Source organism: Astatotilapia calliptera, chromosome 5 (genome assembly GCF_964374335.1).
Source record: "Astatotilapia calliptera chromosome 5, fAstCal68.1, whole genome shotgun sequence".
In the NCBI taxonomy this organism is placed as follows: domain Eukaryota; kingdom Metazoa; phylum Chordata; class Actinopteri; order Cichliformes; family Cichlidae; genus Astatotilapia; species Astatotilapia calliptera.
This window is the reverse complement of record NC_137426.1, coordinates 4,170,488-4,193,433: the sequence shown is the minus strand read 5'-3', so window position 1 is coordinate 4,193,433 and position 22,946 is coordinate 4,170,488. Positions and strand designations below refer to the sequence as shown.

At 40.2% G+C, this 22,946-nt stretch overlaps 1 protein-coding gene across 1 annotated transcript; it reads left to right on the top strand.

Annotated features, from left to right (window-relative positions):
- nckap1l (NCK associated protein 1 like) lies at positions 1-21,484 on the top strand. Its single transcript, XM_026166733.2, has 31 exons — positions 1-593; positions 1,751-1,861; positions 2,256-2,348; positions 5,025-5,081; positions 5,390-5,532; positions 5,907-5,997; positions 6,404-6,541; positions 6,941-6,989; positions 10,141-10,297; positions 10,715-10,771; positions 10,868-10,964; positions 11,155-11,264; positions 11,486-11,618; positions 11,726-11,807; positions 11,921-11,979; positions 12,072-12,217; positions 12,336-12,468; positions 12,870-12,989; positions 13,382-13,521; positions 14,148-14,279; positions 15,035-15,253; positions 15,455-15,585; positions 16,841-16,938; positions 17,447-17,540; positions 17,933-18,015; positions 18,281-18,361; positions 19,268-19,361; positions 19,460-19,576; positions 20,150-20,259; positions 20,763-20,852; positions 21,082-21,484. The coding sequence occupies exons 1-31, from the start codon at positions 504-506 to the stop codon at positions 21,196-21,198; spliced, it is 3,372 nt and encodes a 1,123-aa protein (XP_026022518.1). The 5' UTR covers positions 1-503; the 3' UTR covers positions 21,199-21,484.
- Positions 21,485-22,946: the final 1,462 nt, after the last annotated feature.

The following is a 22,946-nucleotide window of genomic DNA, read 5'->3' as shown; positions in this document are numbered from 1 at the left end:
TAAATATCGCCACCTTGTGTTGAAGTAGAGGATTCACTCCTGCTGTTCAATACTAACTCAATAGTTTATAAAGTTTAATATTCAAAGTGATCATTGTAAATGCTGTTAATATAATTGTACTGTAACTTTTCTTCATTTTTCCTGTTTACAATGTTTGTTTGTTTGTTCTTGTTTTTTTTACAAAGCAAAAGGAGGTGATGAGCACTGCACACAACAAAGGAGTGCATCAGTGTAAGTTTAACAGTAAGATAACACCTTTTGCCATTAATTCACAAATCAGTATCATTTTTTCTTACAATTTTTTTTGCAGTTGTCATTTTGGCATATAATTATCACAACATGCGTAATTCACACTCTCTGCTCTGTCAGTTCCTGTCTCCACCTACACCATGTGACTTGTCAGAGGGTGAGGCACTTGTGTGCACTTGTTTCACAGGGTTCAACCGCTACGCAGGACTAGGCCAAGGCTTGGACGGAGGGAGAGGCATCTTGTGCCCAGAGCCATGGACTACCAGCAGAAACTGGCTGAAAAACTCACCATCCTCAATGAGAGAGGAAATGGGGTGCTGATACGAATGAACTACATTAAGAAGGTGAGGGGAAAAAGAGGAAGAGTTAAGAGACAAATGGTGTGAACTACAAAGAGGAGAAATAAGGAACTTCTTGTTCATTTTATTTATTTTGGTGTAAATATGAGTTATCAAATGATAAAAATGTATCTAAGAGCAAACACGTAAGCACACACTGATTCAGTGCTTAGCAGTAAATTCGATTTGAAGTTATTGTGAATCATTTTCCTTTCAGTTTCCTGACAACCTTTACAAAGCAGTGATAGGTTCACTGTACAGATCACATCCTTATAGCAACAATAAAAACAATAACAATGTTTGCTAATAGTTGCACGGAAGTAACAAACTTCAAACAGGAGCTATACCAGTACAGATGACATGAAATTTACAAATTCTCAAACTCAGGAGGGTTTTCTGAAGGTGGAGTTTAAACTCTGGCTATGAGATATAGAGATATAGAGATATAAAGATATAAACTATGAGCTGGGGGAACTGCTTTGTGTGTTTACTGGCTTTGCAAGATGGGAAAACTGTCAACTGAGGCTCTAGCTGAATGTATTTTTGAGGAGAGGAAGTGCAAACAGGAAGTTGGTCTGTGCTGTCAGTCAACTCAAATTTCAGTTACTTTGAACATAAAGCTGTAAAACTCCCACAAAAGCAGTAAAATTAGTGAACAAATAAAAATATACGATCATTTTAGCCACATGTGTGTCGATAGCGTGAGTCTTGGCAATTGTAAAATGACTGGAGAGACTAATGGATTCACACCGACAACCAACACATTTCGAGAAACGGCATGCAGTTTGCATCCATGTGCATGCTATTCATCAAGGGGAAGTGGATAAACAGCTGAGACTTCAGCAAAACCCCAACAAATGCATTTTTCCACTTCTGCCCTCACACTTGTGAGCTTTGAGTGAAGCCTTTTGCTCTCAGCTTCTAAACAGCCCTGCGGGAACAGTTTTATGTTAATGATCTTGCTCAAGAGGTTGTTTAAAGGGGTAGTGAAAGCAAAGCCAAGTTACTTTAATTGTTTTCTTGTCATTGGCATTTTCTACCTATCGTCGAGCGGCTCTTAAAAATAAAAACAAAAAATAAAAGCTATGAAACTGAAATGTGAAAACATGACATAGAATATATTGTACATGTTCCTGTCCTTAATCTCCACACCTCTCATCTAGACATGTGGAGATCCCAAACTGCGGCCCTCCTTCCTGACAGATAAGGCCATGGAATCTGCCATCAAGTATATCAACAAGAGATTCCCCAACATCGACTACAGGGGAAACATTGTAAGTGCAAACCGCTTTTGTTCAAGCGTATTTTTCCCCGAATGTTCGTCTCTATGTTTTTCTTCTTGTTTTGTCGGCTTGTGTTCATAAAGGTTCTGTTTCTTGAAATGAAAATGAAAACATCATTAAATATGCCAGAAAGTGCTTTGCTTGTGTTGTACCAGAAAGATTAACGTGCGAAAATGAAAGTTTGAGCTCTCGAGAACATAAAATTGATTTATGAAAGCAGCACTTCTGTGTTTTTTTGCAGTGCACTGTAAAGTATTTACCAATTTGCTGATGTTCTTTATGTATTATGTTCATGTATTTCTTGTAATTCATGAATCACTATCAACCACAGAGGAAGTTAAACATCACCTCACATCTAACCTCTGATGTCTCCATTATTGTTTAGCAAAATCTGACCAGCATCCAGCGACAGAAATCAGAAGTGCTGTCCAACACAACGAGCTACTACGAATCTTTCCTGGATGTCATTGAATTCAGGGTGAATATAGTTGTTTTTCATCATCTCACATTCATTCACATTTAAAATCTCACAGTTGTTTTTTGATATTGAGTATGTTATTGAAACACAATATATGATAATTGAAAAAGTGAAAGTTAATCACACTGAAAATTACTTGTGCATCATTTCTTATGTAGAACTGTGAAGACATCTTGAGCTGCCGCTCATTTCTTTATATTTTGCTTTTAAAGAACCCGACTTTCTTATAATTTTTTAAAATTGTCTTGAGCAATAGTTCTGCAGGCTTTCTGGAGGTTATTCAGACTCTGTCATGGTTGTGCTGTGTGGCAGGCAGGATGTAGGCCCCAAATGCAGGATACAGACAGAATAATTAACAAAAAGGCAGCAGCTTTATTGCTGGAAAATACACACTAACACTAGGTACATGATCACTGAAAAAGAAACAAACAAAAGATTAACTTGAACTAAGAATCATGCACTTAACTACAAATGACTAGACAAGACTTGACATCATATGATGTGGCCAGGGAACCTGGCACTTAAGCAGGAACACACAGCAAATGAAGAGGACACGACAACAAACAGGGGAAGACTGAGGACTTAAATACACAGGCAGGATAATGAGAGGATGGGAAACAGGTGGAAACACAGCTGGGACAAATCAGACAAAAATAAGACAAAGGGGAAGCAAAACTGAACACACTAACATAGCATATGCACAGAGACACGGACTTGACACAGAGGCATGAGTGACTGGATATGAAATGTGGAACACAAGGAGGACACGGTGACTGAAACTAGAAGCTAAAAACAAATATAATGTGAACAGAAAACCATCAAGAGAACAAAACCATGACTAACAATAATTGAGGGATAGAAATTAAACACAAAACACTGGGCTACAGACCCAGTGCCGTGACAGTGCCTCTTAAAGTTTTTCTTTGGCTGCCTTTTCACTCATTTTCTGTTCCGTCCAGACGTTGTACCTGATCCCTTTCAGAGGAATACTTTTGTTTGTTAAGCCACGTAACATTGACCTATGAATCATTCAAGAATAAAAAAGACACATAAATCAAGGGCTGAACAAGCATCTACACATAAACCAATTTTTATCTTGTTGGAAAGAACAGCTTTTTCTTATGTCTTTAGTTGAATCTATAAAAAATACTAAAGATAAGCATAAAATCAAATCAACAAAATGAATCTCAAAGAAAATTAGCCAAAAACCTGGCACATATATGATGAAGTCCTCAAGAAACAGGAAAAAAATCCAACAGAGACCTGGATTAGAATCCGAGACGTGCACCTGGCTCTTCAGTTCATCCATCTACCAAAGTCCCATCAGATATCATGGTGGAACTGAAAATCAGTGAGAGTGATGAACTTAAATCTGGAAGGAGAAGATCAGCAGAGAGGTACAACAGCGAGTGTCCATAGTGATCTATAACACATGGTGGAGGCTCTGTCATAGTTTCAGCAGTGCTGTTGGGGATCTTGTGATTTCAGGCCACCATGGAAAGTCTCTGATTGACAACAGATGAATTTTTCAGCTTAGCAAACACACTGTGACCTGAACAGAAAAATATATAGTGGAACATTATCAGTCATGGACTGTCCTCCCCAGAGCCAGGACCTCAACATTACTGAGGCAGCGTGGGATCATCGGGAATGGAACAAAGGGCATCCAGAATCCTAAGAGGACATTTGTGATGTCCTTTGAGAAGCCTGACCTATTCCTGAAGACGACTTAACCTCCTAGGACCTGGCGTCCACATATGTGGACATCACATTTTGGGTTATTTAGACCAAAATACTGAATTTTGCTCTAGAAGGGCCTGATAGCCACTTACGAGGACATTATACTGCTACTGTTCTATCAAAATTTTAAACGAATATCCTCATATTTGGCTCTTTTTTTTCCTTAAAAACAAAAATAAGGTTAAAAAAAAATCTGGTAATTCTTTGTTTTTACATTCATCGGGCCCCAAAATGACCAAATATCAAAGAAAAATTAAAAATACATGCCATGGAAGAGTTCGGGTCTTAGGAGGTTAAAGAAATTACAAGACAGTCTGAGAGATTTCAGCCTGTGTTGAAGAATTAAGGCGATCATACTGAATATTGACTTACAAGCTCTTTATATTTGTACAAACTCAGTTTTGGCCTTATTTGTGGTATTTCTATGTGTTCTTGCATACGGTTATAAATCGTTGAACCCATTTCCTGGTTTCATAGCAAAATATAGGATATAGAAGAAATGAGTGGTGGCTCAAGACTTTCACTCTACTGCATAAGAAAAGACAAACCTGAAAATAGAGCGCAGTGCCGGCGGTCGTAAACAGAGTGACGTTTGTCTCGTTGTTCGCTCTGCACATTCACTATTTCAGACCTTTTGTTATTAGAATACATTTACATATAGAGTGGTTTATTGTGACCTAAGAAAGCAATTGATTATATTGCATACACCGAGGGCAGTTAGCTCATTGTGGTTTTAACACCTTTCTCAAAATATTCATTTTTCTCTGTGTGGAGGTTGCAGCAATGCCAAGACATTCATGGTATTTGTAAGACTTCAATCATGATACAAATTATTCATGATTATAAAGTTTTCTTTAAACTTTATAATGACCAAAGGCAAATTTTCTTATTATGCAGGTCTGTCATTTGTAATCCAATCCTCCTTTTTCCATTCAGGACCATGTTTATGAGTTGCTGAACACCATAGACGCCTGTCAGTGTTTCTTTGATATAGTAAGTATTTACTCTGTGGGTAGTGTTTCGATGAAAACATTAAAGTTGTTACCTGTTCGCTTTGGTCACCAGTCACTCTGATACTGCTGCTGTGTTTCTTATTCCTGCAGCCTGATTACACATTGCACATTATGTTGCTTTTTCTTCTCACGCCCGAGCTTCATCTTCTTCTGCTATTGCCACATTTAAAATTGCACCTGTTCTTTATATTTCACACCAAACCCATCCAAAATAATCTTTTTGCCTTTAATATGTGATATCTGAAATGGAACGTAGAGCAAATGATGACAATAAAATTGTGATTTCAGACAACCAACTTTGACTTCACCAAAAACTACTTGGATCTGATCATCACGTACACCTCCGTTATCATCACGCTCTCTCGCATCGATGATAAGAAGGCCCTGGTGGGAATGTTCAACTGTGCCCACGAGATGACGAATGGAAGCAGGTGGGGAAAAGATGGACGCCTCAGCAAACGTCGTGCAGCTTTTTAAAGTGGCTGCAAACAATTTCAAGTGCTAAACGCTTCATCCACAAATACTCCAATTTTTCTAATCATTATAATACATTTGAACTTTAAGCATTAGTTACTACTTACTTTAAAAGCCGCACTTTGTTTGGCTAATGCAAGGCCATTTGCAGTAACCACAGTCTGAATTATTTCAGCAACTCCAAAGTAAGTCGCATAAAATATTACAAATCTAAATCAGATGTTTTTATTCTCATTAAAACCTTGTAAGTTGGATTAAAATAGTACTGTGCTGCACTGGTATTGCAGCTTTGCTGCTCTTGTCATGCCTCCACTGAATGTGACCCCTACAGTGACCCCTCCTACCCTCGGCTTGGCCAGATGTTTCTGGAGTATGATCATCCCTGGAAGAAGCTCACGGAGGAGTTTGGCCCTCATACAAAGGTAAATTCAAAAATGTGTCATTAGCTGTCCAAGTACAAAGGTAAACTTTAAATACAGTAAAGTATGCAAAATGCTAGTTCTTTTATATAAAAGGTGTTTTTCTTTTTTCCCTGCACCTGAACAACCCAACTTCTTTTATGCCTTCACCACTCTATGAAACAAAAACGTTTTATTATAGTTTGCCTTTTTCTCCACTATTTTGTTTTTCAATGATGAACCATTAAAAGGGTTTACTCATGGGTTATCTTGAAATATGCCCGTGTGCGTGCAACAAAACAAATTACCATTTATCAGGTTTTTAAAGCATTGCCTTCTCTCAGAATTTCGTCCTTTTGGCTTTTAAAATGTTCTCATATCCATCCGTCTTCCTCACTCGGTGTCCTTTGCACCTCTATCCCTCTGTCAGGCTGTGACAACAGCATTGCTTTCGCTGAAGATGGTCTACCCACGGAGGAACCTGCCAGCAGAGCAGTGGCGAAGCGCCCAGCTCCTCAGCCTGCTCAGTGCTCCAGCTGCCATGCTGGACTCAGCCTGTTGTGACACTGTGAGTCTCATTTCCTCTCATACCCTCAACTCCTGTTTTGAAATAGTGAGACGAGGTGTAGAGAAATATGACAATGTTTTACTACCAGCATAAGAGTGAATGCATTTATTCAGGTTATTTATGTGAGTTCTGTTTTTATTCTGCATCTTTAAAACACTTAATTATGAAAACTGTGTGCCTTTAGCTTTTTTCTGCTTATGCCCCAACTTTTTTTATATTGAATATACTTTGTCTTGTATAAAAATCTACACTTTGGAAGGCAGCGAATACTCCTGCAAATGAAAAAGGACCAAAACACAGTATAGAAAAGGGATGTATAACAGCTGAAGTAAAGACTTTATTCATGTTGCCAACAGTAAATGAGTCTGTGGGAGTTAATAAGTTGGTTGTCTTCTACAGATGGCGTGCGAATACCTGTCTATGGAGACAATGGAGCGTTGGATTATTAGTAAGTGTTTCTATATTTCCAATTTAAATGTATTTGTTACAGAATTTAAGTGGTTTGAGAACCTATTGGATATACCCACATGTAACACACATGAGAAAAATGGGTGCACAGTAATAGTTAAGCCACCCCTCATTTATTTATGATTTTGTGAGGAAAATGGGAAATAGATGCAGTGATTTATAGAAACGTGCAAACATGAATGAAAACACAGCATGTAAGTTAAAAATTGAGTATGTACACTTCTAAGGAACCTGGGCTCTCTGTCTTGTCATTTCTTTAAGTAGTCTTCCTTCTCTCACCCCAAATGGTCGCGGCAGATGGCCCCGCCCCTCCCGGAGCCTGTTTTTCCTGGAGGTTTCTTCCTGTTAAAAGGGAGTCTTTCCTTTCCAATGTCGCCATATGGGGGTCATATGGTTGTCGGGTTTTCTCTGTTTCTATTATTATAGGGTCTACCTTACAATATAAAGCGCCTTGAGGCGACTGTGTTGTGATAAACAACACTGTAGAAATAAAGACTAATTTGAGGCTCTTCGAAGGGTTCAAAGCTCTTCTTTGGACGATGCCTGTCTTTTGTTCTGTTCTGTATTAAAATGATCCCACACTGCTCCAGTGATGTTGAGGTCCGGGCGCTAATTCAGCACACCTCAGCCTCTGTTCCCTGTTGCCCTTCATGAGAATGGCTTCTTGTCTTCCACAGACACCAATTCTAATGAAGGTTCAGCAAACAGCTGATGGTTAAACTGAAGCTCTAGATGCGTCTCTGAGGTCCTGTGTCATATCTTTGTTGGCTTTTTTTTGCACCATTTCCTAAGATCGTGACTTTCAGATACTGTTTGTCTTCTGTAGATAGTAGTTTAATCAGGCCTGGTCCTTCTTTTGTAATTCACTTTTCCAGTTTCCTCATTTTTTTTTAAGGACATACTGCACACCATCCCGGGACTAGCCAAGCTTTGGACTCATAGCACTAACGAGATGGTAACAAACTGTGTTTGTTCCCTAGGTATTGGGATACAGTGTAAATGTAAATAAAAACATGATTCAGTGATTTGCAAATCTCATAAACCCATTTTTATTCACATGTGGAACACAGAAAACATATCAAATGTTCCAACTGAAAAAATTACGAAAATAATAGAGTTAATTTTGAATAGGGTCATTTTTCCCCACTGTGCAGCACCACTCTTCTTTTAACAACAGTAAACATCTGGAGCTGAGGAGAGCAGCTGCTGAACTTTAGGAAGAGGAATGTTGTCCTGTTCTTATCTGATATTGGATTCCAGCTGCTCCACAGTCCTGGGTCTTTTTTGTTGTATTTCTCGGTTGGTGAAACGTCTGGAGACAGGCTAGTTCAGCACTCGGACTCTTCTACAGCATGAAGCCATGCTGCTGTATTAGATGCAGTATGTGGTTGTCATGATTCGGCTGTGTGCAGGCAGGAATTGGACCCAAACGCAAACTCAAGGGAAACAGGACTGAACTCAAAATGCCAGCTTTTATTGCTGAACAGAAAACTTTACCAAACCTAAACTGGGAAGATTCTAAGAAAATACACACAGGGAGCCGCAGAGAGAAACACACAGCATGAAGGAGGACACAATGCTGAACGCAGGAAGACAGAGGACTTAAATACACACAAGAAGTTATCAGGACAAGTGGCAACACATGGGGAAACAGCTGACACACATGAACATAACGACATCACAGGGGAAATGTAAAACTAAACGCAGGAACACAGGACCTCTTTCAAAATAAAACAGGAAACATAATGAAACACAGACGACATGAACTTAACAAAAGACATGAAACACATGAAGGGCAAGAAAGACTTAACACTAGGGTTGCCAACTCCTTGAAAAATAAATAGGGGACACCTCGTGGCCAGGGTTGGGCGACCCGATTGTCTTCACCTTTGCCAGTGTGGGGAATTTTTTAGCTCTTTTTCTTGTGTGTGAAATTATTTTTTTAACCATTTGATAAAGTGCGTCCCTTTTCAGCTCAATACTTTTGTTTCCAAATACGGAACGATTCCGTTTTTCAAGGGACGGTTGGCAACCCTACTTAACACAGGGGTTGAAAACACAAAGGGAATGTAATAAACAAATGAACTTCACCAACTTAATGAGCTTAAACAAACATCAACTTCCAAATAAACTAAAACGCTGGGTCGACAGACCCAGGAACATGACAGCGGTTTAACATTGTCGCACTGAAATAAAGTCTTCCCTGAAAAAGTCATTATCTGGATGGGAGCATATGTTGTTCTGCATTGTTGGTGCCTTTCTAGATGTGCAAAATGCCAATTTCACAGACACTCATAACACTCATAACCATCAGAAATGCAGACTTTTGAACTGACCTTGACATCAAGATGGTTTCTCTTCTCTTTAGTCCAGAGGATGTGGTGTCCATGTTTTCCAGAAAGAATTTCAGATTTTGATTCCTCTAACCCAAAGCTTTCCACTTTGCCTCAGCCCATTTTAACGACTTCTGGCCCAGAGAAGAGGGCAGATGGGGGTATCCATCTATCCATCTGACAGAGGCTTAACCTGCATTTGTGTGAACTGTGTCCACAGACAGTGATTTCTGGAAGTGTTCACGAATCATGCTCGTTTTTAATGAAGGGCCACCTGAGAGCCCAAACATCACGAGCACCTTATTTTAAATTTTGGCCGTGGTTTTGCACACAGAGATTTCTCCAGATTCTTGGAACCTTTTGATGTTTTTATGTAATCTTTGTGAAAGTTTTGAAATTTTACGTTAAGGAATATTATCCTGAAATTGTGCCACAGTTTGTGGATGCACTTTTTTGTATACTGGTGAATCTCTGTCTATCATCAACCCAGTTATGTTACAGAGTGTGGGAAATTTACCTTATTAGTTGTAAAATGCTCCTTCAGCTGTAGCTTTAGCATCAGTTATTTCTTCTATGATTTTCTTACCCACATTCCAGCTTTTCCAAGATGTGTTCTTGCCGTTAAATTCATACTTGCTATCTTAAAACGATACATTTTCTCAGCTTAAATATCAGATACTTTTGGGAATTCAAGTTGTGAAAAGAAAGAAAAGAAAGAAATATGTAACATAGTAACTAGCAGTATTCCTTCAGTTGTGTAGACTGTTTGATGACAGTTGCTAACTGTCCTTCCTGTAGTTGGCTTCCTGCTGTGCCACAGCAGCCTTAATTCAAACCAAGCCTCCCAGGAGCTGTGGAAGATGGGCCTGCGAAGCGGCATCTACCTGACCCTCACCAGAGATGAAGTCCTCAACATACACAAAGTGTCAGAGGACCTCTTCGACAACATTAAAGGGTATGCAGCCGATGCTGCTATAGTGTACTCTGCATTGGGGACTGTGAGAAAAAGCCCCTAATTAAGAAATCAGATCATGGGTATGAGATAATGCTATTCTGAGATTTCAAGCTGTCAAAGCTGACGACCAGAGCAGATTGGCTCCTTAACAGACTCGCACTGTAATTGAAATTAGGAATAGAGGGATAAAAGGTCAACAAGAAATGATAAGAAACAGATCTTTCTGTGATTGTGGTGTGATTTGCAGTATAATGTTTAGAGTATCCTCTTGATTTATAGTGCAGTATCTTTTCATATATTAATTTCTAATAAAAACTGAGACTGAGGTTAACATGAAGCTAATAAAGAAAATGAAGACACTTTGTCATTATCGCAGCAATATTTGATCTTATTAACATGTTTTTTCTTTTTCATCAGATACAACAAACGAATTGCAGACATCAAGGAATGCCGTGAGCATGTTTTAGTCAATGGGTAAGCCTGGCAGGAGACGGCATGTTTTTATTTCATATATTTTATCTGTGACATGAGCTATAACACCAGTAACCTTGTGTATTTTTCTCTGGATAGCGGGGCCATGCACAGAGAGAGGCGGCATTTCCTCAGAGGGGCATTGAAGGAATTATGTAAAGTTCTGGAGGATGAGCCTGGACTTCTGGGACCTAAGGTAGACCAGTAACGTCGTTATTGCAAGATCTTTCACAAAGACACATTCACATTGTGATAATTGGCCGTAGACATCACACATCCAGCAGTCTCACATTTCATGGTAATTTAACTGCTACCAAACCAAATCTGAAACTTTTTCCTAACATTCATTTTTCTTCTGTGTTCTGTGTGCCAATCAAATCCCCAAGGCGCTGTTTGTCTTCATGGCTCTTTCATTTTCCCGTGACGAGATCCTTTGGCTCGTCAGACACTCTGAGAATATGCCAAAGTTAAAGGTTCCTGAGGACTACATTGACAAGTAAGTGCAGAGAAAGTAAAGCGTGGCTATGGGCTGCTGTAGCTGCTAGTGATGCTGACGCTGGGCAGAGATCAGCAGCAGTGAAATAAATGAGGCATGCCACTCACAAAAAAAACCTTTTTTGATTTGATACTGTATATCTGATCATGGCTTCAACTTTCAAATGACAGTTTTCTGTGTCCGTTCATTCTTTTCACGATTTTTTTTTTTACATTTTCCAGTCAGCTGGCTGAGTTGCTGTACTACATGGAGAAATTAAGAGGTCTAATGAGAAAGTACAACAACGTAGTTCAGCGTTACCATGTGCAGTACCTGGCACAGTTTGATGCCTTAGTTCTCAACGACACCATACAGGTACCTGAACGTAGGAGTATGTGTGTGAATATAAAGCAGTAGTTTAAAGCACACAGTGTTTTTTTTATTAGAGTGTTTATTAGAGTATTTTCTTTTTTCCATCGTAGAACATGTACGTGTGTCCAGAGGAGGAGTCAGTCCTAATGAGCTCGTTTGTTTCAACTCTCTCTGGTCTCTCAGTCAAACAAGGTAATCAAAAGCATTACTGAGCATTTACCTGTGAATAGACAAGGAAACAACCAAATAAAGACACTTATCAGTAACCAGAATTATAATGACCATGACTGGCTTTTCCCCTGCAGTGGACAACAAAGAGGAGTTTGATTTCAGGGCTCTTAGACTGGACTGGCTAAGATTACAGGTAAGCAAGTTTAATGCATAGACTGTGATGTAGAGTTCAGGTAAAATGCATGTTTGCAGCAGAAATCAGCGTCGCATCTTCATCTTTTTTAGGCCTACACAAGTGTGAATAAGGCCCCCCTTCCGCTAAAGGACTATCCCGACTTGGCAAAAGTGATGAACTTGACGCAGTTTCACACGAAGATGGTGGACGCTGTAGAAGAAATGCTGTATGAGACATCTGAGCTGTCCATCTTCTGGTCAGTCTTCTCTTCTCTTCTCTTCTCTTCTCTTCTCTTCTCTTCTCTTCTCTTCTCTTCTCTTCTCTTCTCTTCTCTTCTCTTCTCTTCTCTCACAACTCTTTTTTCTGTTTTACAGCTTCTACCCTCGTGTCTTTGAGAAGATGTTTACCCAGAGCAGCGAGGAGGTGACCATGAAGCGTTACCTCATGGCCTTCCCTTTGGCCTGTGCTCACTTCAGTCAGAGTGGAGACCCTCTCTGCCCAGAAGAGGTCAGTGTTCAGTTATCTTGCTGAGGAAGCTATAAATCACCAGCTAAAGGTGGTGAGGACAGCAGACATGATTGTTGATTTGTAGCTCTCGTGGTGAATCGTAGTTTATGACTGCTATAGCATGCATTATACATTGATGACAAAGTTAATAATTTTACACAGAAATCGAGACCTCTTTTTGTTGTGACTAAATGAGTGCAGATTTGTGCATTGTCTTTATCTACACTCTTTCCCAGCTCAGTCTGCAGTACTTAAGTTGATTAAAACAGCTCATTCAACAGTGTAGAGGTATTTGTGCTTTGACAGGTACCTGTCTGTATGTTTGCACATACCTTCCTCCATGTTCTGTGTTTTGTGTGCCAGCACACACACACACACACTTGTGTTTCTTGTGTCTCCAGGTACAGGCAATGGAGAAGAGAAGTCTGCGCCTGTGTGTCACCTTCTTGGAGCAGATAGCCAAGCAGACCAGCACTGTTGTGTTAGAGATATGTGCTGAGCAGCGCAACCTCTGCGATCAGGTGAAGTCCCAGTCTATTTCAGGCTTTAAAAAACTAATTATCTAACAGATTTGCCCTGCCAAAATCCATATCCAAATGTAATCACACTTGCCATAGCTGGAGGCAGGGAACAGACTTGGGAATTTGAATAAAATGATAAGGCAGGTCTGCATTTCTGGATTTGATTAAGTCATGTTGTTTCTTTAATCCCTTGAGAAAAATGTGATGAAACGGTTACTTTTTGACAAGATTTCTGCAATGCGAATGAAAAGTTGCATAATGTGTTTTTGAAGATGTCACTTTATATTTGCATGGATTTAATTCTACCACCCTCCTTCTCTCTCTTTCTCAATCTGTCTTTGTCTTTCTCCTTTCTTTTTTTGCATGCATTTTCCTACTTGATAACCCCTCAGCTGCTGCCGAAGCACTGCGCGGAGACCATCAGCGCTGCCCGATACAGAAAGCAAAAAAAGCAGATGCCAAAAAAAGGAGAGGTCCAAAAAGAAAAGCCAGGCGCTGAGAGCCTCAGGAAAGACAGGACGGTCGCTAACAAGTCAGCTTTCTTTTTGTTTGCCCTGATTATTTTCATCTCTTTCTCAACCATATGATTTGTTTTCACCTCTTCTGAACCGGCAGATGGTTTGAGTATGTCTAAATGAGTTTAGCTGACGCACCCCTATTACCCTCTGGAAATGCTTTTTTTTTTCAGCAGAGCTCGTTGAAGTCAAAGAGCAGTTGCATAATCACGCAAGAGAATCGGATCAAATCAGTTCTTTCACTGCCTCGCAAATTTCTTGCTTTTAGTTATTAGGAAAAGAGGATGAAAGTACTCTTTCGCAAGGTGTAATTGATTTTGGACTTTAAGTCCCTCTGAGGTGAATCAGTCAGGTGCTGAGTCAAGCCTTTAAATGTGAAAAACGAAGCACCGTCGCCCTTTAGATAGAACACACAGCACTGTTTTACTGGCATTACATTTTATTTCAGTGTTTTCAGCGTCTGATCACATCGTGTAAGTAGCCAAATTTAGAAAGCTCATTAATAAAGTTGTAATTCTGTCAATTCATTTTTCCTCCCCTCAGCCTCAGCTTACACATAAACCAGATATGTTTTACAGTGTTATTGTTGAATATTTGTCTTTACAATTATACCCTCCCTTCTCTCTTGCCTCCTTTTTTCTAGCATGGACAAGCTGCACCTGATGCTGACAGAGCTCTGCTCCTGCTACAGTCTTTGCGGTGACTTTGTTGTTTTCGACCACATCGTTGTCCCTACAGAGTTCCTCATATCTCAACTTGAGACGCGTCTTTCTGAGTATGTGGGGATACGGGTTTTTATATACGAGCACATAGGAGCAGAAATCTAATGCTCACAATTGCTTTAATTGCAAAAAAAGATCTAATGTTAATTTATGCTATGCAAATGTAACATTGTGCATATCAACACAATGCTCACTATATGTTAAAATTAGTTGAATGGGAGCTGCATGCATTCTGTTTAGAAGTGTCACCTCTATTATGAATAGAGCTTGCAGAAGTATTAAACCTAAAAAGTAATAATTTTTTTGCAGGACTTGACAGAGAGCAGAAAAAACCAGCAAGCCTTTGATTTTTCATTTGGCTCTTGTAAAGTGCCTTCTCCATCTCTGTAGTGAGCCCCACTTTCTCATCATTACAAGCTGTGTTCTACCAGCTTAAAATCTCAGAAGAGATTCATCATGTCCCTTGCTCTGTATCATTTCAGTGCTTATTGCTGTTTAGATTAGATTTTGGTACCAGGGTAACCCAGTGTTTCTCTGTATATACTTCGCTCAGTCTCGCTGCCTTAGCTGATGATTATCAGCGCACTTGACGATTGGCATGCTTTCAGTGATTAGTTGAAACTGTAAATAACGTCAAGGACAGAAAGTGAGAGAATGAAGGTCTTACAAAAAGAGAAAACTGACAGCGAAGCCCTGGAGCAGCGCCGAGTCACCATGGCTCGTTTAACCCATTTTAAGGTCCCATCTGTCCACCCTCAGTCCACTTCAGCCCAATGACAAGTGACGTTGGTTAAACATGTTTCTCCAGAATCATCGTGAGAATGACCAATTACAACCAGACCACCCAGGAGATTACCCGTCCCTCTGACCTCCTGGCAGGGATAAGAGCCTATGTAGCCAATCTGCACAGCCTCTCGTGCTACATCAACGTGGACGTCACCCGGCTGGTGAAGAGCGTACTGCTGCAGCAAACTCAGCCGCTCGACTCCCACGGAGGGCAGACTATTACAACTCTCTACACAAACTGGTCTGTCTCATGTATAGGTGTATCTACTGTACTTAAACACACATATCAAAATACAGTGATTCATGTATAAAGTATATTAATTCCTGGACACTTGTAGGAAATGCATTACAAACAGAAACCCACTTTGCATACAGGTAAATCCTGCTGAGCTTCTATCACTTACCATATGTTTCTTGTTTTGTGGGTTTTCCTTTTATCCAGGTTCCTCGAGAGTCTTCTGCGCCAGGCTAGCAACTCCCTCATCGTCCACTGTCCTACGCTGCACTGCTTTATGAGCCAGGTTACTGACACGGAACCAAGTTTCAGAGCAGAGGAGTTCTCAGATATATCAGGTCAGCCTGGAGTTTGATTATTATAATTTAAAAAATTGTCCTACAAGCTGTGCCTTTTGCAGATTTTTGTGCTATCGCCTTCTTTTCACAAAAAATAAAAGTGAAAGTGAGGGTAAAAAAAAAGAATGTGGTAATGATGTATTTGGAAATATATTGTATAGTCTTATATTGCCCGGTTCGTTACGGGCTGGTAATTCAGAAGACATTTATCAGTGACTTGCAGGCTGTAGTATCCATAGCAACATATCCAACTTTTTATTATGAGCTTGTCACGCACTCGGTTCCTGTACTTAAGCTACAGTAGCCTGAATAATTTCAGTCACTTGGGTGTAATCTGAAAGCAGATCCCCCAGCTGACACTTTTTATCCTGTGACAAAGGACACGTTTTCATTTATTTATTTTTTTATCTTTTATTGGTTTTTGCCAAACCATGTTTGTATGCCTGATAGACTCAAAATAATTCCCCTGTGGAAGTTTAGTGATGGTGATTCCAGAGTACATGAGATGACTCACTCTGTTTAGAAAAATCACGTATGTCTCGTCGACTGCTGTGACGGCATGCAGAGGAAGCGCTATTGCACAAGAGGATGTGGAGCTTGTCACTGCGGCGGTGTGAAGTACTTTCTTGCACACGCTGTGTCATGCAGTTTATTCTGGCCCTGCTTGGATAATTTGAATTGCAGTATTACTTATCATCTCATCCACTTTTCCCTCCATACCTCATAATTATTCCAGCATGTCTCTCCTCCACACAACCTCCGGGTCCACCTCCACACCACCCCGCAGGAGTAATGTACCTCTTTATGACTACACTAAGGCTATATGCACTTCGCTAAAGACCTCGGCTCATGCATGCAAATATGTGCAGGATACAAAACACCCCCCCCCCCCCCCCCCCACACACACACAATGACATCTTTGTTCTCTATATTTACTCCTCAGTGAGTATCTGTTTGCCTCAGAGTGAGTCACTTGCCTGTCCATGAACTATTTCCAATTTCAGCCACACACATCCTTATTTGTCCGTGTTCATTCAGAAGTCAAGTCGAGTGAACGGCCTAATAGCTGCAGTTGTTTCTGTCTCACTGACTCAGTTACACTCACAAATCAAATTTAAGCAGTGTCTTTTCTCATCTCCTCGAAACAAATACATCTTCATCTAAGCTTTCTTTTGTGAATCTGGCACCGCTTTAAACTGCTGTTGATCCCTTGCTTTTCACTATCCTTAAATTGTTCGTATTAACCTCTGAACAGAGTTACAGGCTCTGGCAGAGCTAATTGGTGCATATGGCCTGAAGTTTCTGAGCGAGAACCTGATGTGGCACATCACCTCTCAAGTCACTGAGCTTAAGGTACAGTATGAATCAGTGCAAATGTTTCAACGATTTTATTGTTTTCTTTTAGTATTTCAGTAAATGAGCATATTTTGTTTTAGGAAAGCACAGGTGTGGCTTTCATATCAGCATTTACTGCTTACGTCAGCATTTTTTGCTTTTGCTGATTGTGTGTATGCGGCGCACACAGTGCAGCAAGTGCAGTGCACTGTTTTTTATGTCTTGCATAAAGGCTTTTGAGGTCTGTTCACCAAGTTGTTTCAGTTCTCCTTGGTGGCTTTTCTGTAGTCTAGCAGAGAGACAGACCACTAATAACACTTGTCTTCGCTCATGCTTTGGTGGAGAAACAATAGACTCTCACACATGAGAGAGGGGTTAATGCAGCTGTACTGGTGTACTGGCTCACCACTTTACACCTATGATTGAAATGAAACGATGCTGCCACACAGCTCTTTCACACCTTTGACCTCTCCCTGTTTTAACATCCAACTGTTAGCACTTATTTTGCTTCCTTCTCTGCTGGTAGAAAATGGTGGTTGAGAACATGGATGTCCTGGTACAAATGAAGAACAACTTTGACAAACCTGAGGAAATGGTCAATCTGAAAAAGAGGCTGACAGGTGAGAACTGGAGGATGGAGCACAGCGAGGAGATAACAATTTAACAATGTACATATCCACACAACAACGATAAGTGGAAGACAATGGATGGATGGATGGATAATAATAATAATCGTGATAATATTAAAAATATACTGAACAGGAAATAAAAACTCTGTGTATAATCTTGTAAGTTGACCACCTTTACCTGAGTGGCATTCTTGTCCCAGTTTCACAAGTTCACCTGTTATAGTTTATAATAGCATGTTCACTTGAGCCATGATTAGCGACAGAATTGCCCACAGTAATGTAAACCATGGATTGTCTGCTCGTTCTACTTGTGCTTGAGTATGCATGAAACGCTGCAGGAGCACAGCTGTAAACCCCCCGATGTCCTTTATACGCACCTCTAGGTGGAGAGAACGTGCTGAAGAGGATGACCATCATCGGTGTGATTCTGTCCTTCAGAGCCATGGTCCAGGAATGCCTGAAAGATGTAATGTCCAACAGGATTATGATAAAATAACTTATCTTATGATGAAATTGATTAGAATATAGTTTAGATTCACTTCATTTCAAGGTTTTTTTCCCCATGATTCGTATAATTTTACACTAAAACGGCATTTCTTCTGCACTAGAATGAAGACTACACATGATAGATGAATAATAACTTCTCGAAAAAAGCTCTTAATATAAAAAGGTGTTTTTCTTTCTTGAGATATGATCTCAGTAATATTTCATCATATAACTCTATAATTTAGATCCTGCATAAACACTGCCCCTACCTGACGGGACCCATTCAGTGCCTGAGAGACTTCAGCAACCCTGAAGCTGACATCCAGGTAAATCCCAGCTTTTACCCTACAGCTAGAAAAACACATCCATATATGGAGATCTCACTCAAGAACGAATGTGTAGTAATCAAATTTTCATGGCCTGTGAATCATCACATCGCAGCTGATCGACCTTGGGTTGTGTCACTGTGGAAAAAATGAACACTGTTATTGTATTAACACTCCAAATGTATCATTATTTACTTGTTTATGAGTATAGAATATAGCATGTACGGGTGCTCCATAATTTATATATTAAAATAACAGATGGAGAACAACAGTAGATCTGAGCTGGGGAGCTTAAAGAAACAACATTTTGGTAAAGTACCAAACATATTAAATTCCTTATCTCCCTCTGGACCAATCTGTGTGACTGTGACTCATGAACTCTCCCTCACTTTACTTACGTCTGGCTTCTGATTGAGGCTTGACAGCCGTGCCACAGTCCGGGGCCAGGATAACCCCAAAGACGTCAGCAGCCCCCTCATGCCTCTGTGAGAGAGTCTGATTGCTGCTGCAGCGTTGCTCTCTGAACCACATCAGTGGAAACATTTTGCCCAGACAGGCCAACCATGCATGCAACCAGAAATAGGGCAAGATCAAACGCCGTGTGTCAAGACAAAGACATCCACTGCCGACTTAGTGTAACTCCTTGGAAAGTAAACTGTTATTGCTGTGTTATGAAATGCAAAGCACAGATCAGGATCCCACAGTCTGCAGGAAATGCAGGAAATTTTAAACGTTTAAAATGAAGCATTAAATTTGAACTCTGACAAGCAAGTCATTAAATCATCGTTTTGTGTACCTAAAGGGGAAACTTTAGGGTAAAAAGGGAGATGCTGCATGCAAAGAAATTAAATGCACTCTATTCAAGCACCATCCACTTATTGTCTCTAATACTGTGTGACCTTACAGGTAACTCTGAGCATATATGAGCTGGCTTCTGCTGCAGGGCTACCATGTGATATCGATCCTAGCCTTGTTGCAGCTATTCGCAGCATGCAGACAGGTAACACTTAAACTATGATCAGCACCCCCGATATGGTGCATTGCACTTTAATGGCTTATTTAACTTTTTTCTTATACGTTTCACTTAAAAACCTGCAGATAACACATCCCCTGATGAGGAGCACAAGCTGTCCCGTTTGTTACTCGTCTACATTGCCGTGTCCCTGCCCCTATTAGCCCTCGACCCCAACTCGTTCTACAACCGAGAACACGGAGGTGAATATTTATTTGTTCCTTTCAGCTGCTTATCGTTTTTTGACCGAGATTATTCTCCAGGCTAATCTGTCCGTCTTCCTGTCATTATTTACCGGCTGCTGATAGTGTGTAAAAGAGGTACTCTGCCCTGAAACATGAGGCGTATTAGCATCTCTGTGTATCATACTTTCCAGTCTGGCATGGTCTGAAGCAAAGCATGTCAGTTAATGAGAAACACGTTTCTGTGAGGGACTTTTGTTTACAGATAACTTTGTCTGACGTGCATTGATACAGTTACTCTTGGCATGTGGCCCTGCTGACCCCAAGTGCCTGGCTCTGTGCCTAGACTAAAACATTAAGAGGAGCAATAGCTCAGATTTCCATCAAAGGGCAGAGTGGCATTTGTCACAGATTATTTTCTTTGCCTCGATTTTCCATTGACATGTTTGAAAAAAATGTGCCCTGTAAGCCAGAGGAAATATGCTCAGCATGCTTCCTCTTAAGTGTTCATTAAGTAAATTTTCCAAAACCGTTGGGCCTCAAATTCATCCTTTCTGTGGTAGTAATAGCTTTTTTTAATTTATATTTCTTTAGGCCACAACAACAACATCCACTGTTTAGCTAGAGCTATCAACCAGCTGGCTGCTGCCATGTTCACCATCCAGAACAAGAACATCGAGCAGCAGCTCAAAGAGTTTCTCCTGGTGAGTGACACAGATGCTGATTGTGATGTGGTTTGGACAAATACTGAATGATTTAAACCAATACTGAATAAATTAAATCCTGACTTTCACTATGTTTACACCCCAACTTTGAAAAGCTAATAAGTAAAACAACAAATATACAACACAAAAGATCAGTTAGACTGCCCGCACCATCATGCTGCATCTTTTTTATCAGACGTTGGCTGTTTTTTATGTGAAATGCTTGATGGGCTCTAAAATTATTCTTAATAATTAAGTCTGCGAAGGAAAAAACACACAAACAGTTCTTATCTCTCCTTACAACAAGTGGTGTAGGTGGAAATTGAGTCATAGCAAGAAATCATGAGAGCGGAAGGTTAGAAAACACTGAAACAAACAGCTTCACAGACAACACTCATCCAAGCTGATGCGTAGATTTTCAGCAAATGCAAAAGTCATATGGTGAAAGACAAATGAGGACAATTACAGCAAAAACGTCTTTTTGTCCTCGTGTCCTTCCACAGCTGGCCTCGTCCACGCTGCTTCAGTTGGGACAAAATGTGGAGAGAATGGAGATCAAAAACCGAGAGTCCATCTACCTGCTCCTGCACATGGTAGGTGTGGCAGCGTGTAGAGAATCATTCATGCGCTTTGAACTTACAGAGAGGAATCTGCAAGTTTATCATCTGACTAAATGGAAAAGCCTGTGGCTGTTAATTAGCTGAGGATTTTTTTCTCTTTACAATGACTGGTCAGACCTGCAGCGTCTTCTTTAATGCCTCTCTTCTTCAAAGCATTTATAATTGAACAATTAACGACTCCTTTTAAACCTCACTCACTTAGATCGTGGAGGAGTCTCCGTTCTTGAGCCAAGACATGCTGGAGAGCTGCTTCCCGTACGTTCTCCTCCGAAATGCCTACAGGGAGGTGTACAAGTCCTTCATTGTGACTCTGGGCTGAAGACCTTGTTAAAAATACTTTTCGTTTAACATTTATTCAGATTAATTTAATATGTGCTGTACTTTTTGACAATGTCAGTGTTATAGCGCTCAGTTTACATAATAACCTTTTAAAAAATCAGATGCATTTTGTAACATCCTCAGTATTATACTTTAGATACATCATGAGTACAATAATATATGTTTTTAAAATATAACCCCATCCAATCGTACATAAATCATTGCATACATAGATGCTGTATAACATTGTTTCTAACAACCTTTCCATGAATAAAGAGACAATAATACGCTTTTTGCCCTTTTTTCACGAGTATTCAACCCGAGTTCCTATTTCCAGTCTGTCCTCCATCCTCACTTGCCCTCATCCTCTCTCCCTGGATGATAGTCCTGTCCTCTCCATATTTCATGGACAGTTTAAATGATGCACTCCAGTTGTACGGAGCTGGAAGTGCTTGTTGCTAATTTTAGGTGGCCCTCACTGATTATATTTTTGCACTAACTATATTTGCCATGTCACACCATTCTTCCATTTTGCCCTCTCTTCGGTCTCCTCCCTGTCTATTCGGCACATGCTGCCGTTGTGTCTCTTTGGTTACCACAGTGGAGACGTGTGTGCTTGTGTGCGGTGTTTATGTGTACGTGCGCACACCGGGGACCGAGCCCTGTCACGGGAGCATGAGAGCTTCAGTCCCCACTATGAGGAACATTTATGGAGATGAATGTTCATGAATAAACTGCAAAATTATGAACAGAATTAATCTGTAAATGTGAAGAAATATTTTTCTGTGCATTAGACAGAAAAGCGGCCTTCCTTTCCTTTCATATTTTCATCACTTTTGTCCACAGAATAGCTACATATCGGGTGGAAGATTTGCTCATTCTTATTTCATCATGCTTCCCATTAAGCACCTACCCGCCTTGTAAGCTTCCTTTTCTATTTTTTTATTCTTCCTTATACTCGTAAAGATTTAATGGAGATTTTTCTTTGCCTGTGTAGTAGAGTGGCTCCTCTCTCTTCACTCAGTTTTGAAATAGAAGGTTTACAACACACTATAATGCTGCTATAACGTGAGCTAGATGCTGTTTGAAATCACTGGTTTAGGATTTAGCTTGTTTTATGAAAAATTTGATCAAAAGAACTTTTAAAAAAATAATCCATAATTCATGGTAGCAGGCAAAGTGCAGGTTGAGCAAACCAGGAGCTAATTTGCTTTTATTTGTATTCTGAAAGATTAATTAAATGTCTGCTAGTGATTCAAAATTCTATATTTGTGCTTACCAGTACAATGAAAATGTAATCACACATAAAAACATGCTGTAAGAATGAGTGCTAATACCGTCGTGTCTTTTCTGCATAAGGAAACCTTGCATGCATATGAACTCTTCCCTTGCACAGCCTATCCTGAGCCCCTGAGGACATGGTGGAAACTCTGGTCCTGATATGAACACTCTCTTGCTGATTGTATTGGTGACGCAAAGCCTCCCCAGCTGAGCACTGAACACTAGGGGATTACACCCACACCCACATACTGTGCACACTGCAAAATACTGCTTACATACACAGGAGACGTAACAAGGAGCAGCATAGGTAACATAAACTAGCCTTATGTGCACATAAGGCTGGTTTACATCATGACATAATTGCACATGCTGTATTTACTTACAGAGGTGTAAGCCATTTCGTATCTCTCTTAAACCAACAAACACACACATGCAGCTGGTCTTCTGCAGCGGTGCAATCCAGAGGTC